The sequence below is a fragment of the Tachysurus fulvidraco genome, chromosome 3 (genome assembly GCF_022655615.1).
Source record: "Tachysurus fulvidraco isolate hzauxx_2018 chromosome 3, HZAU_PFXX_2.0, whole genome shotgun sequence".
Classification (NCBI taxonomy): Eukaryota; Metazoa; Chordata; class Actinopteri; order Siluriformes; family Bagridae; genus Tachysurus; species Tachysurus fulvidraco.
In genome coordinates this window covers 31753388-31770909 of record NC_062520.1, presented here as the reverse complement: position 1 = coordinate 31770909, position 17522 = coordinate 31753388, and the positions used below count along the sequence as shown (strand labels likewise).

The 17522-nt window shown below is 43.6% G+C and overlaps 1 protein-coding gene across 9 annotated transcripts in view; it reads left to right on the top strand.

Annotated features, from left to right (window-relative positions):
* grb10b (growth factor receptor-bound protein 10b) overlaps positions 1 to 17522 on the top strand; it is a 60215-nt gene that overhangs the window by 27521 nt on the left and 15172 nt on the right. For all 9 annotated transcript variants that reach the window (XM_027179110.2, XM_027179108.2, XM_027179113.2 and 6 more), the window contains 2 exons: positions 2094 to 2292; positions 5600 to 5741. In XM_027179110.2, the coding sequence (XP_027034911.1) occupies positions 2094 to 2292; positions 5600 to 5741 (341 nt within the window). The remainder of the gene's footprint in view (positions 1 to 2093; positions 2293 to 5599; positions 5742 to 17522) is intronic.

Sequence of the window (17522 nt, the reverse complement as noted above, 5' to 3'; positions counted from 1 at the left end):
CACCATCTACCACCAGCTCAGCATCAACTCTCCTGATGTTGTGGTGTTGCTGTTAGTATTTAGGTTAGTATTTACTTGCAGTCTGTGCTGTAGTTGGTTTAGAGAAATCTTTAGAGCTTTTCACTTCTGCTGATTGCATTTAGGTAAGAATCATAAACCTTTTGCTGGTCACAGAACTTATTAAAAAAATCCTATTTGCTTCTTGTTGATGGATCCAAGGTGACGCTAACTTAGCGGTCGGGCTATAAAAACACTTTGTCCCTGCAGCGCTCTGTTTATGTGTGTAATACACAGAGAGAGCGCTTTGTATTTGATGGTCTTTTTGCATTTAATGACCCCCGACGTGCCTGTCAATGTCTATTTTCTGTATGTATGTGACCGAGGCACTTTCTTCTCTTGTCCTTCTTGGTCTTTTCTAAAACTGTAACCCTGTTTATTGCTCCCTGCAGTCAAATAGCAGTTGTGTTTATTACCTTGTGAGTCAGCACTTTGTCAGCTGGCTTGCCAACGCACCGCAGGTTTATACCACGACAGGTTGCTACCCGAATCTAAAGCCGCGATCGGAAAAGACGTCTCTGTATCTGTGTTGTAAATTCTCTTGCCTTCCAGATGAGCTGAGTTGCAGAGGGATTTAAGTTCATTCTGTGGTTTTAATAAATACGTTTTCCAATCACGGAAACGTCTAAACGATCCTTAGTGTTGAGGACAGCTATGCTATATTGAAGGGAAACAATTAATTGGTTTAATGTATGTTTGGATTATTGTTTTCTTTCCTGTCAATGCGTTCAATTAGACATCACGGACTGTAGGTCTAATCTTTTGGTCATTTTTGTGGATATTATTGTGGAGCTTTTTTCTTTTTAAACCCCAGTATCTCTGCTGCACCTGCTATCAGCAACGTGTCACTTTTAGAAGTGGATCTAATAACCTAGGATCCATAAGCAGAGATTACCTGCCTCTATTAATGCTGTGGGATTAGCCAACAGTGATGCAGGTAGCTGACGCATTTTCAGAAAGGGCTTCCTGAGTTAACAGGTCACCGAAAGAAAGAAACAAGCAGACAGCAGACTAATTTTGATGTTGGGGTTTTTTTAATGGGTCGTTTTTAAATGATATTTTGTATTTACTTTTCTTAATCCATTTTCTTTAAAATCACTGATTGTCCTCCATCTCTTTTTCCTCTGACTTGCATAGTAAAGGCATGTAGATGATTTAAAAAAAATCTGTACACTGGTTAAAATAATTGAATTGAAGATAAATCCATGTCGGATTGGAAGAGAAGCAGCCTCGCATCATGGTGCTGCCACCACCATGCTTCACTGTGGCTGTGGAGTTTTGGTGTTCGTTTTTGTGTCAAAGGTATTTTTTTTTCTACAACTTATCAAACTGTAACACTTTCTGCCACGTGTTTTGTGTATGTAGCTGGACTGAGATTTATTTATTTATTTATTTATTTATTTATTTATTTATTTATTTAGGTATTTTTTTTCACCCAGGAACATAAGACTGTTGCAGTGATTATCACAATAAAGGTGGAAAAAAAAAGATTTGTGACATGATTTATGGTTTTGTATTTCACCTCACAAAAGGAAGTGTAGATTGTTCTTCCCTTTTTTTTAATATCCAGTTTATTACATTCTGCCTTCTGCTTTTAATCTTCTACTGCAAGGATTATTGTTTTTACACAGCATTTGTTCTGAAGTGTTGAACATGAAAAACGAATCTGTGGCGACATCTTGCGGCAAGAGGCGGAAATGCAGTCTCGTACATTTATTGTTTTTTTTTCTTCTTGTTTTCTCTCTCTCTTTTTTTTTTTAAGCATAGAGCCATCTGCTTTTCTAACTTATGGTTATGCATGGAGAAAAACATCTCCCAAGTTCCATAAACATCTTACATATTCATTTTATTTCATTTTGTGGTAGCGTTTAAAATATTCTGCTATTAATATTTTGTCTGCATAAATTCAACACCACTTTGTGAACCAATCAGAAGCAAGAATTTAACAGCACTATAACAGGTATCAATGAAAATAAAAATGAATCAAATAAACACACAATAATATTACAACAATAATATTCCTTTCTGTGTGTCAGAGGATGACGTGGATCTGGAGGCGCTGGTGAACGATATGAACTCGTCGTTTGAGAGTCTGTACCCCGTGGGCAGTGTGCAATGCGAGTCGGTTCCCCTGTTACACAACGGCCAGCACACACACGCCCACACGCACACACAGCCCATCTCACCGCACCAGAGACTGCGCCGCTCCCAGCCCATGCACATCCTCGCTGTCAGGTAACACACACACACACACACACACACACACACACACACACACAGGATAGAGTGAGAAAGAGAGATTGATCTGGGTCATTTGTGTCATAGAATGATGGTTATTAGTGTGTGGTTTGGGAAAGTAGAATGGTGATACGAGGTGTGTGTCTGTTTTTGTGTGTGTGTGTAATTTTAGACAGAAATTATTGAGAGATTTCTGGTCTGGCCTACACAGTGAGAAGGGTGTGTGTCTGTGTGTGATTATGGACACATCCTCAGTGGACTGATGATGATGATGATGATGATGATGATGATGATGCCCTAAATAGTTAACTGAGACATTTTTTGTGTGTGTGTGTTTGGTTGGGGGGCTTTTGGGACAGTGGATTGACAAAAGTTTGATAATTTTAGTTATTTAGCATATTTACTTATATAGTGAATCACACACACACACACACACACACACACACACACACACACACACACACACACACTGTTAGCATTTAGCAGCCAGGCAACTCATGTGCACTTACACGTCAAACCAGCTGAAGAATCTCACGCCCCGTGGCTCTTTCCAAAACAAAATAATCCGTGTACTCGTTAATACTTAGTCTACTTTCAGAATGTTTTGCTACTTTGCCACAAACCACACACACTCGTACACACACACACACACAGTTTCCAGCTCTCCCCTGACAGATGAAGCCCAGCTGCAACAGTTTCTCCCCGGGTTTTGTTTTGCTTTTAATATGGTGTTATATCGTTGGAATGTAAACTGAATATTTACTATTAATATTAACGTCTATAACATACATATGGAGGATTTTAAGCAGCATCCACCAGGTGGCTCTTCAGAGCCCAAACATCCATCCGTCTGATTTATACCTTGAAGCTAAATAAACTTAAGGTGAAGCGATTTTATGCAGACTGATGAGCTTCGTTTCCTCTTTAAAACAGTCAGCTGTCGTCGTGATTGTCGTCATTATCCTCATCGAAAAGCCCCTAATGTACCTACATGTAATAAATAAATAGATAGATAGATAGATAGATAGATAGATAGATAGATAGATAGATAAATAATGTCAATCTTGAAATCCTCAAAGCAGTTATTTTGGGACAGGAAAACCTTCTAGAGTAGAACATGAGCATGTGATCTGAGACACAGTGACATAGTGAGGATAAATCAGACCCAATTCCCTGTCCAACGTAATTTATAACTGATCAGGCGCACGAGTATAACACCGTAATGACAAGTGCTGCCATCAAGAGCGATGTGGTTTCATTTCCTTTTAAATGTTTAAAGTGTTTAACGCAAAATTTACCGCAAAAGGTTTATCGAATCAGCTGCTTCTTTTTAGAGCTGAAAAATAAACTATATTTTTAACAATATCTCAACATGCGTTATGACATCATAATATATTGCCATGTGGTGTGAGTCTCTCAAATAAAATGTAAACGAATGAACGTTCACTGTGTGTGTGTGTGTGTGTGTGTGTGTGTGTGTGTGTGTGTGTTTGGATTAAGTTTCTTTTAACACGGGGTCACTCAGAGGCTAGCAGTCAAACTTAGCTCTAACCTCTGTGCTCTGTGTCACAAACTTCAGAGCAGACACACTTCAGAGTGTGTGACCCTACTTCAAAGGGTTCCAGACCAAAACACCCCCACATGGCCCCTGGTCAGTGATGACTCTGGGTGTGTGTGTGTGTGTGTGTGTGTGTGTGTGTGTTTGACTGACGGTGTGTGTTAGTAAAACAGAGAGAGAAAGAGAATCAGCTATAATATAGCAGAGGTCGGTACTCATTTCTTAAGGCTGACAGACGAGTGCACCACACCTCCTCACTGAGACCGTGGATAAGGGCAGGTCTTAGAGCAGGCAAGGAGACCACACCCCTGTCATTGGAACAGACAGCAAGGAGACCACACCTCCTTTCATTGTTATTAACAGGCACTGTGGCACCACCCCTTTAGTTCACACTGAGGCCAAGCCACTTTTATTATGACTGGCAGGCACAGAAACCACACCTCCTGCACTGGGTGTGAAAGGCAATGAGGCCACACCTCCTTCAGTGTGACTGACAGGCACAGAGGCCACACCTCCTTCAGTGTGACTGAAGGGCACAGAGGCCACACCTCCTTCAGTGTGACTGAAGGGCACAGAGGCCACACCTCCTTCAGTGTGACTGACAGGCAAAGAAACCACACCTCCTGCACTGGGTGTGAAAGGCAATGAGGCCACACCCATTCAATTGGCGCAGGCACTGTGGTCATGCTCCTTTAATCGGGCCATTACCATAGGCCAAACCTCTTTTAATGAGTGTGTCAGGCACAAAGACCACGCCTCTTTTCATGGGTGTTACAGGCACAGAGGCCACACCTCCTTCAGTGTGACTGAAGGGCACAGAGGCCACACCTCCTTCAGTGTGACTGAAGGGCACAGAGGCCACACCTCCTTCAGTGTGACTGACGGGCACAGAGGCCACACCTCCTTCAGTGTGACTGACGGGCACAGAGGCCACACCTCCTTCAGTGTGACTGACGGGCACATAGGCCACACCTCCTTCAAATGTTGGCAGGCGATCTAAAATATCAAATATGAGGAAGTCGATGTGGAAATTTTTGTTTCTTTCCTTTTCCTTTCTTTCCTTGAAGCGAGTGAATGGCGTCCGAAGTGAACACACACACACACACACACACACACACACACACACACACACTGATTTCTCACACAGCTAAGAACAACAGAGACCTGTCTCGAGTTTTAATTATATGCACAATGTTAAAGCCGAGAGGTTGGAGTCCAAGTTCAGAGTGTTCCTCTGATGTTCCCAGCACACAGAGCGAGGAGAAGACGACGTCCTTCACACTTAACAGGACATTCTGACCCTGAGTCTGGAATAAGGATCAGTTTGAAGACTCCATAAATCCTCACAGCTGGGCTTTTTTCTGTCTGTTGTTTTTTACGTGCTGTCTTTAAAGCCGCAGCTTTGCACTGAACTCGTTGTTGGTAATAAATCAGAGTTTTATTCCTAATTGAATGTAATTAAATTTCCCATTGAAGCTCATTACGTTTTTATTTCCCGCTGGTTTGGTGTTTTGTGTGTTTTTCTGATTGATTGGATTTTTTATTAATTTCCAAATTGATATATTGATGACTCTATTTTCTCTCCTTGCTTTCCTTTGTTTTATCTCTTTTCCTTCTTCCTTCTTTTCTCTTTCTTTCTTTCTTTTGTCCTGCCTCTTTTGTCCTGTTTGTGTCTTATCTTATTCTCTCTCTCTCTCTCTCTCTCTCTCTCTCTCTCTCTCTCTCGCTCTCTCGCTCTCTTTTCAGGAGGCTGCAAGAGGAAGCGCAGCAGTTTCAGACGTCGTCTCTGCCTGCCATCCCAAACCCCTTCCCTGAATTGTGTAGTCCAGCCAGTTCACCCACAGCTTGTCCCGGCTCTTTACCTTCATGTCAAACGTCAGAAAAACACGTAAGCTCGGTTCCGGGGTACCATGTGTGTGTCTGTGGGCGTGTATGTGTGTGTGTCTCTTTGTGTGTGTGTCTGTGGGCGTGTGTGTGTGTGTGTGTGTGTCTCTTTTTGTCTGTGGGCGTGTATGTGTGTGTGTCTCTTTGTGTGTGTGTCTGTGGGCGTGTGTGTGTGTGTGTGTGTGTGTGTCTCTTTTTGTCTGTGGGTGTGTGTGTCTCTGTGTGTGTGTGTCTCTGTGTCTGTGTCTCTGTATGTGTGCTTGTCTGTGTCTATGTATATGTGCTTGTCTGTGTCTCTGTATGTGTGTGTCTGTGTCTCTGTATGTGTGTGTCTGTGTCTCTGTATGTGTGTGTCTGTGTCTCTATATGTGTGTGTGTCTGTGTCTCTATATGTGTGTGTCTGTGTCTCTATATGTGTGTGTGTCTGTGTCTCTGTATGTGTGTGTCTGTGTCTCTATATGTGTGTGTGTCTGTGTCTCTATATGTGTGTGTCTGTGTCTCTATATGTGTGTGTCTGTGTCTCTATATGTGTGTGCGTGTCTGTATCTCTCTATGTGTGTGTCTGTGTCTCTGTATGTGTGCTTGTCTGTGTCTCTGTGTGTGTCTGTGTCTCTATATGTGTGTGTCTGTGTCTCTGTGTGTGTGTCTGTGTCTCTATATGTGTGTGTCTGTGTCTCTGTGTGTGTGTCTGTGTCTCTATATGTGTGTGTCTGTGTCTCTGTGTGTGTGTCTGTGTCTCTATATGTGTGTGTCTGTGTCTCTGTGTGTGTGTCTGTGTCTCTATATGTGTGTGTCTGTGTCTCTGTGTGTGTGTCTGTGTCTCTATATGTGTGTGTCTGTGTCTCTGTGTGTGTGTCTGTGTCTCTATATGTGTGTGTCTGTGTCTCTGTGTGCGTGTCTGTGTCTCTGTATGTGTGTGTCTGTGTCTCTGTATGTGTGTGTCTGTGTCTCTGTATGTGTGTGTCTGTGTCTCTATATGTGTGTGTCTGTGTCTCTGTGTGTGTCTGTGTCTCTATATGTGTGTGTCTGTGTCTCTGTGTGTGTGTCTGTGTCTCTATATGTGTGTGTCTGTGTCTCTGTGTGCGTGTCTGTGTCTCTGTATGTGTGTGTCTGTGTCTCTGTATGTGTGCTTGTCTGTGTCTCTGTGTGTGTCTGTGTCTCTATATGTGTGTGTCTGTGTCTCTGTGTGTGTGTCTGTGTCTCTATATGTGTGTGTCTGTGTCTCTGTGTGCGTGTCTGTGTCTCTGTATGTGTGTGTCTGTGTCTCTGTATGTGTGTGTCTGTGTCTCTGTATGTGTGTGTCTGTGTCTCTGTGTGTGTGCTTGTCTGTGTCTCTGTATGTGTGTGTGCGTGTCTGTATCTCTCTATGTGTGTGTCTGTGTCTATGTATGTGTGCTTGTCTGTGTCTCTGTGTGTGTCTGTGTCTCTATATGTGTGTGTCTGTGTCTCTGTATGTGTGCTTGTCTGTGTCTCTGTGTGTGTCTGTGTCTCTGTATGTGTGTGTCTGTGTCTCTGTATGTGTGCTTGTCTGTGTCTCTGTGTGTGTCTGTGTCTCTATATGTGTGTGTCTGTGTCTCTGTATGTGTGTGTCTGTGTCTCTGTATGTGTGTGTCTGTGTCTCTGTATGTGTGTGTCTGTGTCTCTGTATGTGTGTGTCTGTGTCTCTATATGTCTCTGTGTGTGCGCGTGTGCGTGTGCGCGTGTGTGTGTGCGTGTGTGTGTGTGTGTGTGTGTGTGTGTGTGTGTGTGTGTGTGCATGTACAGTTGTATTGATTGACTAGTATTGATTTACATCTTCTTTACAGAACATGTTTGCATTATTCCAGGTGGCTTTGAAGCCAATAATGTGGAAATGTTTGTGTCAAAGCCTGAGGGTTCAGCTATTTACTCAACCCTCACACACACACACACACACACACACACACACACACACACACACACACACACACACACACACACACACACAATGCACAGGGCTGGGATGTCAGCTGGTGGCTTTGTGTAAATAGGTGTGTATATAGGTCTTTATTTTCAGCTTTGTTAGTATGTATATATGTCTACACCCTATTCAGTCTCATGTGTGTGTCCACACACCTGCATTATGTGCTGCATACACACTAATTACCCTTTTTATTATCTGTGTTTGTATTAGAGGTGTGTAGGTTTTTTTTATTCTACCTCCTGACACAGATACTTGACCGTCCTGTCCACATCCTGAAGTTATCATTACCTGCCTGCGCTATTTTCTAAAGATCTTGATTGGTTTTATTTTCCAGAATCTAAACTTCTGAAAGGTAACAAGGTTAGGGTTGTGTTGTTAACATGCTGGGAAACCGTGGGCCAACAGCATTGTGAGGGATGGTGTGTGTGTGTGTGTGTGTGTGTGTGTGTGTGTGTGTGTGTGTGTGTGTGTGTGTGTGTGTGTGTGTGTGTGTAAACTAATCCACTCTCATGCTGTAAAATTTTCAGTGGGGTAAACTTCAGGAGGCTTTGGTATCATCTTATGAACCGTGTGTGTCCTGTCCCTACTCCTGTGTGTGTTTTTATGGAAACTGTATAAAGAGACAGTCCAAGTTGGACCTGTGCTTGGGATGGGAGGTGCTTGAGGTATCATCCTTGTTTTTGGCAGATTATGTTCTCCGACCTCCAACATGCAAGTTGCTGAATATGAAGTAAACTATGATAAAAAGTGACGTGCAAAGTGCACACACACACACACACACACACACACACACACACACACACACAGCAGTGAACGCACACACACACACATAGCAGTGAACACACACACACACCGGGAACACGCACCCGGAGCAGTGGGCAGCCATTTATGCTGCGGTGCCCAGGGAGCAGTTGGGGGGGTTCGGTGCCTTGCTCAAGGGCACCTCAGTCGTGGTATTCCCGGCCCGAGACTCGAACCCACAACCTTAGGGTTAGGAGTCACTTTCTAACCATTAGGCCACGACTTCCCCAAAAAGGGTTCTTGCATAAGGCTATTATGAGCCTGGGGTCAGAGCACAGGGTCAGCCATCATGCGGGGCCCCTGGAGCAAGTGAGGTTAAGGGTCTTGCTCAAGGACTCAATGTAGATGTCTCAGCAGCTTGTGGGCTTGAGCCCCAACCTTCTGATTAGGAACCCAGCGCCTTGACCGCCGGACCATCACGACCTCACAAAAACAGCACCTCCTAGTTCTAGACCGTGGTTCTGTACCAGAAAAGAGTGTGATGGGTTAGGGTTAGAGAGACCTTTCTCCAGGGCAAAGGGTACCTCAGGGTCTATTTCATAGTTGTTGCAACACTGATCGAGAGCACTGACATTGCCATATGGTTTAGGTTGGGGTCACACTCTCTGTGATAGTGAGGAACTCTGTAAAGTCACCACTTGCCCAAATTAAGCCGTGATATTTGAGGTAGTTTGGACACCTGGATGAGAGCTGTATCGGCCCCCTGGAAGAAGACCTCAGCAGAACTCAGACCTACTCGGTTATAGATTATGGTTGAGGGGATATAACTTGGGGGGTTGGATGGGGTGGGTGTAGGGGTAAAGTCTGTGAATATGTCTAGAGATGTATTGGTGCCTCAGCCTCACAATCTTCTAGTTTTAGTATCTAGGTTGTGTTGAAGGTTACTTTCACTTGGTTATCACATGAAGGTTAGTGATATTCATGAGCCCCCTCTCTCCCATTAATCAGATCCATATGGAGTTTTGCTCCATTACCGTAACACACCCTCCATTCCTGTAAAAATCCGCTGCATGCTTGATTCAATTACTCTAATCTCCCTGTCTTGACTTTTATTGTCCCATGGATTTGACCCAGCAGCCCTTTTGAATAAGACACAACCCTGCTAGCACCCTACTCAGGCAACAAGCGAGAGTCTGGAAGTAATTTAAAGCAGCCAGCACGCCTACGCCGGCCCTCCATAAATTTCAGCAAGGACATTTCAGATCCTTTGCACGTGAAGCGCACACGAGTAGCTGAGATCCTTTTCACGCAAACAGCCTGATATGGACCGCATTAGTATTAGTGCTCTTCTGTCTGCTATACGTTAGCATGCGTTCACTCCAGATGCCCATGTCACTTAGAAAGATTATTATTTTCCATTCATGAGAAGGTTCTGAATGTCTGGGATTCTTCTTGTGCATTTCTGGCAGTGGCAGGACCAGAGGGAGATGCACCTCTGCACTGCAGGCAGCGGTACATCAGAAAACGAGTCCAAAGATTTATTCCCCTGCTTCTTGTTATATGCAAACGAACATAGTTCTTGCAGATGTCCCTTTGGCCTCTCGCACACTCACCGAGAAGACAAGCGTGGTGTTTACGGAATTTTCCGAGCTGCAGGCATTTTCCTGACAGGCTCTTGTTCCTTTGGCCGACCCCCACGTGGAAGGCACGCGAGCCAGAGAGCTTCACAGAACCAGTCCTCCATGCAGTGTTATTCCATGGTGCTGTAACCTGATCATCATTCGTGGGTTGTTTTTTTTTCTTGCTTTTTTTTTTGTCTTCTATGTTGGAAACATATGAGCTTGTGGACTTGTGTGTCTATCCTTTTTTCATTTAGACCTCGGTGTAATAATTAAGCTCCATAACCTATCCTAACCTATCAGGTTGAGATCGTACACTCGTTAAATAGGGAAGGAACACGATGTAGGTGAGAGTGATGAACACAGAGCCAGACCAGGAGCCGGGTATGTCCTATCACGCAGACGTCCGGTACTTTAGCCTGTTATGGTTTTACTCACTTATTCGCTCACTTTCTTTTTAGGGGAATGAGGGACTCTTCAAGATTTTGATCTTTACCCATTCTAGAGTTTTTCCGGCACCTCCTCCATCTTGGGGACACGAGATGCAAACCGACTTCTGACTCGCGTGTTTGTCCATGTAAATTAAATCGAATCCATTTTGAAGCCGTCACTGACCTCGGTCTCTGGCACTGGCTGCAAAGGAGCAGAGCAGGAATGAAGGGATCAACGATATCTCTAATAGCATCTTGTCTGCCTTTATGACAGTAGCTGCTTATTTACTCCAGGGTGAGGTAAGTGTCTGAAAATAGATCCGCTTCACACCGGCCAGACAGTTCAGGCTGATCCGCTCCAAGAAACTGCTGTTTTCTAGGAATTTTGAGATGTCAGTCTACGAGGCAAGCGAGTAAGAGACATGAAAATTTTCCCGGCAGAAAAAGTGGAAACATTCGCGCACATCTTCTTTTAAAGTGGCAGGTGTTTGGGACATTAAACCAAGTTCTTTACCAACCAGCCAAATTCAAGTGAAAAAATTAAACATTTTATGTGTGTCGGGGGTGAGGGGTGGTACGAGAAAACACAAGGGTATTAGTTCTAGGTTTTTCTTTTAAATGTATTCCAATTTCTTGCATTAGAAAAAGCTGGTTGAAATAGAAAAGAAAATAGCAAGCCAGAGGCAACAGCAGCAAGGAAAAACTCCCTGAGACTACATTGGGAAGAAACTTTGAAAGCGTCCGGACTCAAAAGAGAACCGCAACTTCAGATGATTTCCCTTCTATAGCAATTTTAACGCAATTTTATTTGAATTTATACAACTGAACAATCGAGCGTTAAGGGCCTTGCACAGGGGCCCAGCAGTGGCACTTTGGTGGACCTGGGATACGAAGACATGACTTTACCGATCGGTAGTCCGACGCTTAACCAGATCCGAGGAGCTGTCGTTTATTTCTGTGATGATGTATTATGCCATCTGTTATAATTCAGCATTGACCAGATGCGTTTATCTGAATCGCTTTAGAGAACTTTAAGGGACTTTAATGCTGCAGTCGTTGGCTGTACATGAAGAGATGAGTCGAGATTGCTCATAATGTACGATACACACAGGCGGACCACACAAATCTGCAAATACGGATTTGCTTCATTTGTTTCGGCTAACAACGGGCCTGAAAGTCTCAGTTTGCAGATAGTACGGCACAATTTGGCACGTCCCAAACCATCAAATAAACCGCGTGTCCCTAGAACACCTCCGCATGATTCAACATGCCCAGATTACCCAATGTTGCATAATGTGATGTGACAAAGGTTCAGAGAATTCACTGAGGTGCTGTTATCTTTTTAAAAAAAAAACACACCTGCTAATACTGCACCGAGACGAGCAGTTAAACACGTTTTATATAGATCTAGTGACCCAGAGCAACCTCATCACCTACGACCTCTCTCTAAGATCCAGAGGCTTAGAGATGTTTGGGCAGTAGTTCTCGCAACCTGGAGCCAGTTAGTTACTGCAGATAGTTATATGCTGATATAGAATGGAATAGTCATGCTAAAAAAAGGCAGCTTGTGTGTTTAAAATATATTGTATACACGGTAAATATACAATAGGATGATTTTGCTTATGCAACAGCCACATGTGTGTGCCAGTGCAGCGCATTTACATCTCACATTAAATGCTAAGCAAACTGCTCCGAGCTATTTTGCCAGGAGGCTGTAATAAAACACCGCACGCAATTTAACTTGTTGCTGAAAGGTAGTTGTTCATCATCCAGAGTTGCTGGGTGCTCAGACTGCACACTCTCAAGTGGAGCAAAAAACTGGAGGACTGGAAGTAACTCTCTTAAGCTGTGCTTTTTATCTACTTGATCCGTCAGCCGATCCATGGAGAAAGCCACGCAGCTTACTTTCGCAGAGTGCTAACGTTGTACAGAATGATTAAGGAAAAGAGAGAAGGCAAAAGAAAGGATGTTAAACGCTGCCTGGACTTGGCGGCCACCCAGGGAAGCCTTGTTATTAAGGCCTCATCGAGACAGAATGTACTGTACTGTACCAAGCAGCTGAGCAGAATTGTTTTAAATGTGAGAACATTTTCTTCTCCACCCTCGTTCTCCAAATCCGACCGGCCCATTTCGTGCACTGCGCTCTCATCCCCAGATATCTCCAGAAGCCAACTTTTCTGTTGTGACTCTTTCTAGTTAGACAGTGTGGATGTCCAGCTTGCTGGTCTCCGATCCTTTAACCGCTGTAGCACCACATGGCAGCATCCGTAACACATTTCAGATTTGTGTCTTGGACGTTACGTTATTTGGACCCTTTTCACCTTTCACACAGGTGTTAGAATGCTGTGTCTTATTCTTTCTCGAGTTTTGCGACGAAGCGCTCGCCAGGCAAGATAAACCGGCGCACTTGAAAATAAGCACCGGTTTAAGTCCATATCATCATCTTTATGAGAACACGGACTACATTTTAGCAGGACCTGTCATTATGCACTCTTTTGGACTCTACAGTATCATTAGTTAAACAAATCTGCAAACCAGATCGACTGCTTGTCAGCTTGGCGTCGTTTGTCCGTTTTTTGTTTTGTTTTTTGCATTCATTTTGCGTATATTTTAAACAGATCATCTTTCATCTTTATATGTCTTTATACTCTGTCAGCACATCACTTCTATGGCATCAGTTGCCAAGTGGTGTCTGGGTGGCCATGAGAATGAAAGGGTGGACAGACAGTGGCTCTTGTCCTGATTTGATTAGTTTGATTAAAGAGTATGATGTCATTCCCTGCGGGCGTCCAGTGGCCATCCCCAACCGGACAATGATCTGCTGTTGGGGTGAACGGCCTCCCCTCCGTTTTGAGGACACCATCAAAATGCCCGCTGCTATTGAGGAAGCATTTGGCTCTCCGTCATCTTCATCTCGGTTGGAAGCCAAGAGCTAAAGAGGTCGGTCATTCAGAAGCATATTGTTGAGGTCTACTTGTGTGGCGGACGGGTGATGAGGAGGGTGGATGGACGTGACTGCTGTCCCGTGTGATTGAGAGATATATAAATGGATCTTAGCAGCTGCCCTTGCTTGGGATGTTATATGAAATGTTCCAACGTACAAATAGCCACACTTGTGAGCACAAGAGTTCTACATTTTTGACATCGCATTAATGATCTTTGATCGTGGCAACAAGAGAACCAGACTTAGTGACGGGGAAAGAATGCAGGATGCTGCAAGTGCTACAGGAACTTTAAGTTCACAATCCGCAGCCTTGTGAGCCAAAAGGAACCAGTCGGTGGGATTGTGTGTTATTTGGTTAGTAAAAAAAGTACCTATATGTGGTGCTGTTGCTTATTAAGTTATCGTCCCACCAGATTCTGAAACACACAGAAATATATATCCTGCCCTTTCCTTTGCCGACACATGCCACGGTTTTTGTCCAATTCTAGCTTCTGTTTTCCTGCTAGAATTTCCTTATTAAAAATATTGGCACCTCTGTATATATCAGCGCTGCTATTCCACTTTCTGCCAATAACCTGATTTGGGTATAAGATGGAAAACTCTGCATTTGGTCTAGTGTTATTTTGTGACTACCTGTAGCTTTAGCACGATAGTTAGCATGTTATGAGAATGCCGATGACAATGCGGCGTTACTGTGGAACTAGAAATCTCATGCTGCAAATTCAGCTCTTTTTAACCCGCTGCCAAAGACTATTTTAGAGCACTTTTAATCAAACTTTGGCTCTCGGGGATATCAAGTCTACCATTGTCATAGATACGGATAATCTAGACCCTGTTGTCCTTTTATCCAAACACTTAGATAAGCAAATTAGTATGGAGCTTGATACCGGACTTCTGGTACACAGTGAAAAGGGTTCTAGGTGGTATTCTATGCAATGCCTCGGTTCACTTTCTACCACTTATCCGAACTTCTCGGGTCACGGGGAGCCTGTGCCTATCTCCGGCGTCATCGGGCATCGAGGCAGGATACACCCTGGACGGAGTGCCAACCCATCACAGGGCACACACACTCTCATTCACTCACACACACACTCACACACTACGGACAATTTTCCAGAGATGCCAATCAACCTACCATGCATGTCTTTGGACCGGGGGAGGAAACCGGAGTACCCGGAGGAAACCCCCGAGGCACGGGGAGAACATGCAAACTCCACACACACAAGGCGGAGGTGGGAATCGAACCCCCAACCCTGGAGGTGTGAGGCGAACGTGCTAACCACTAAGCCACCGTGACCCCCCCTCAGTGTAACATACTGTTCTCTAATAGACACCAGGGCAGTTTTGATAGTTAGATTGGCATTTCAAACCTGATTGGACACAAAAGTCTGTGGAAACTTATCTAATGAGTAAACATACTGGGTTCTGCTCACTGTTGTTGTTTTTTTTTTAGCCTTGTATTAGCATATAAAGGACTTTCGAAGGATAGACAAAAATCTTATTTAATTAAAGTTAGAGTCATGTTAGATGACACACATAAGGTTGTTAAAAGGCTAAAAAAAAAAGCTATGAAATAACGTTTTAATCCAATTAACCCTACCATCACTTTGCAAAGGTCTCAAGCCAATGACTTGTAGCCGTTTGGCACCGTTTTTGGTCTTTTACTTTAGTTAATGGTGACGTTTGACAGTCAGCCATGGTGAGATCGAATGACTAGGCATTTTATTAATAAAATAAATTAACATAAACATTTCTTTTAGCATTGCTTCAAATGGATTACATCACTGTACTGTAGGTGGTGGAGGATTTTTTTCTTGTCTTTGGACCTGTGCCCGACTGATGTCATTTATACAAGAAGTCATTCGGAAGTCTGTTTGTTCACACACCCACACACACACAGCTCTAATCCAGGTACACACATTCCCAGACAAAGGAAATCTTTCGGTTTCAGGAAAGATACTAAGAATGAAAGTTCCCATGAATTCCATAACTAAAATCGAAACCTTGCCTGTATTTGAGGGGAAACACAAAACAGCCCCAGATACAGACAGGAAGGGCTGGAATAAGTTTTCTGAAAGCATGGAAAAGTACAGACGAATATCCTGCTGACTCAGCCGAAAGGCATGAGCAAACGCTGAAACAGGAAGAGATGTATTTCTTGTTTATTTATTCAGATGATGGGATGTGTGATGGTGGTGGTGGAGAAGAGACGGTCTATAAGTCTGCTCTGAAAATGTACCTTATTTCTTACCCAACGCAAAAAAATCCTCTTTTGGCAGGACAGCTTTTACATATGGTTTGTAAGACACATGTTTTCCTGTCCTGGTTTAGATTCATGACCTCCCAGCCCGAGGCATGACGTAGGACTGTTCGGTTATGCTCCATGGTTGAAAAAAATCCCCCGTCTTTGTTTTACGTAATTATAGCAGTTACATTTCTAACTTTTAAAATAGATTTTCCAGAATATCTACTTTATTTTTTTTCCCCGCGAGAACATAACTCATGTTGTTATCGGAGTTATTTACAGCTGACATCTGAGGCAGAATTTGAACTTTAAAAAGGTGTTCAATTATAATGAAGTCGTTCACGGGTAAAAAGTCACTTAGACAGCTTACGGTTTGTCGTTCCGTTACAGTTAGTAGATAAATAAGACAAAAATATGGTAGGGGAAGGCGGTAAAATTGTAAGACGTAAAATATCGTACGTCGAGCGTGAAACTCAGAAAGGAAAAAAGCAATTAAGAAAGTAAGAAGCCGAGTCAGCAGGCGAGGAAGTCGACTTCTTAGGAAGTCAAAAAGATTGAATGGAGAAATGAATGAGATATAAAACAGACACTTAAGATAGAGGATCTAATTTAAAATTTTTATGGGGGGGGGTTCATCTTAAGACCAGTGACATCTTATTAAGTTCATCTCTCTTCTCTTGACATACATAATTCCTTGGCATCAAACAAATGCAGTGCACATTTTTACGATGTCGTTGTCCGTAGTGAAACGTGAGTTGCGCAGGTCAGCATGCTGTAATTGCCTTGCGTAACTGAACTCGGGGTGGAGGCCGCCACCGTCGGGCTAAGCTCAATGCCCCTGTCCTGTTGTGGTCAGCATGGAGACGGACCGCTGTGTAATGAAAGGCTTTGTTTCTTCACTAAATGTGTGCTGATCTGCTAGGGGGCAAAAAAGTCACTTAAAAGACTTACCCATGGACTTGTTTGAAGAGTTCCACCCTATATGTTTGTGCCAGGTTAGAATCCTAATGTTAGACTATTCCTTGTCTTATAGAACTCATCAATACCGCTTACATTTACGTGATCCTGATACCTACTTAGCAAAACTAACACTTTTTGACGCTACGTCAGCGAGTCTCCGGAAATCGGAAATCAACTTATGGGACGTTTTCGATCAGTAACGACGAGTGAGAACAAATACACGGGGCATCTCTGAGGGCAAGGAATACTAATGACAAACTGAAAATTCCTGAGTGTCTTCTCTTAAATTAGCTTCGTATTAAACACCACTGTGGAGTGTGACATGACCGGCGTCCAGCACCAAACATGGACACTACAAAAGTAGGCACAAATAAAACTCTTTGGCCGCTACGTTCTGCGTGACGGCCAGCTGACCCGAGTGCGCAGGCGACCCGATCGCGCAGGCGACCCGATCGCGCAGCCGACCCGAGCGTGCAGCCGACCCGAGCGTGCAGCCGACCCGAGCGTGCGGTATCGGTGTATCAGCAGTGTTGCATGTCTCAGTGCTCGCTGACATGAAGCGCTCGCTCTGCTCTCACACTCCAGTTTCTCTGCACTTGCCTCATCGCAAATATCTTTCCATTAAATATGTAGTAGTTAATGATCACACTCATTTATATTCATATCTTTCTCATACTTTATTAACACTATACAATGTTTTTAGGAGCAGGTCACTTTTCTTGGAGTAAGATTTTCTCTTATACTTTCTCCTTTGCATATTTCCACAGATTGCGGTTTGTAGTCTATCGTTTTACATTTTTTATTTTGCTCTGTAGATATTTCACGCATCACCCATACTCTATTCCACATTATACCTGTCGTGCAAGATCTTTGGGGGAAGAAAAACTAGACTAGGGTTGTGAA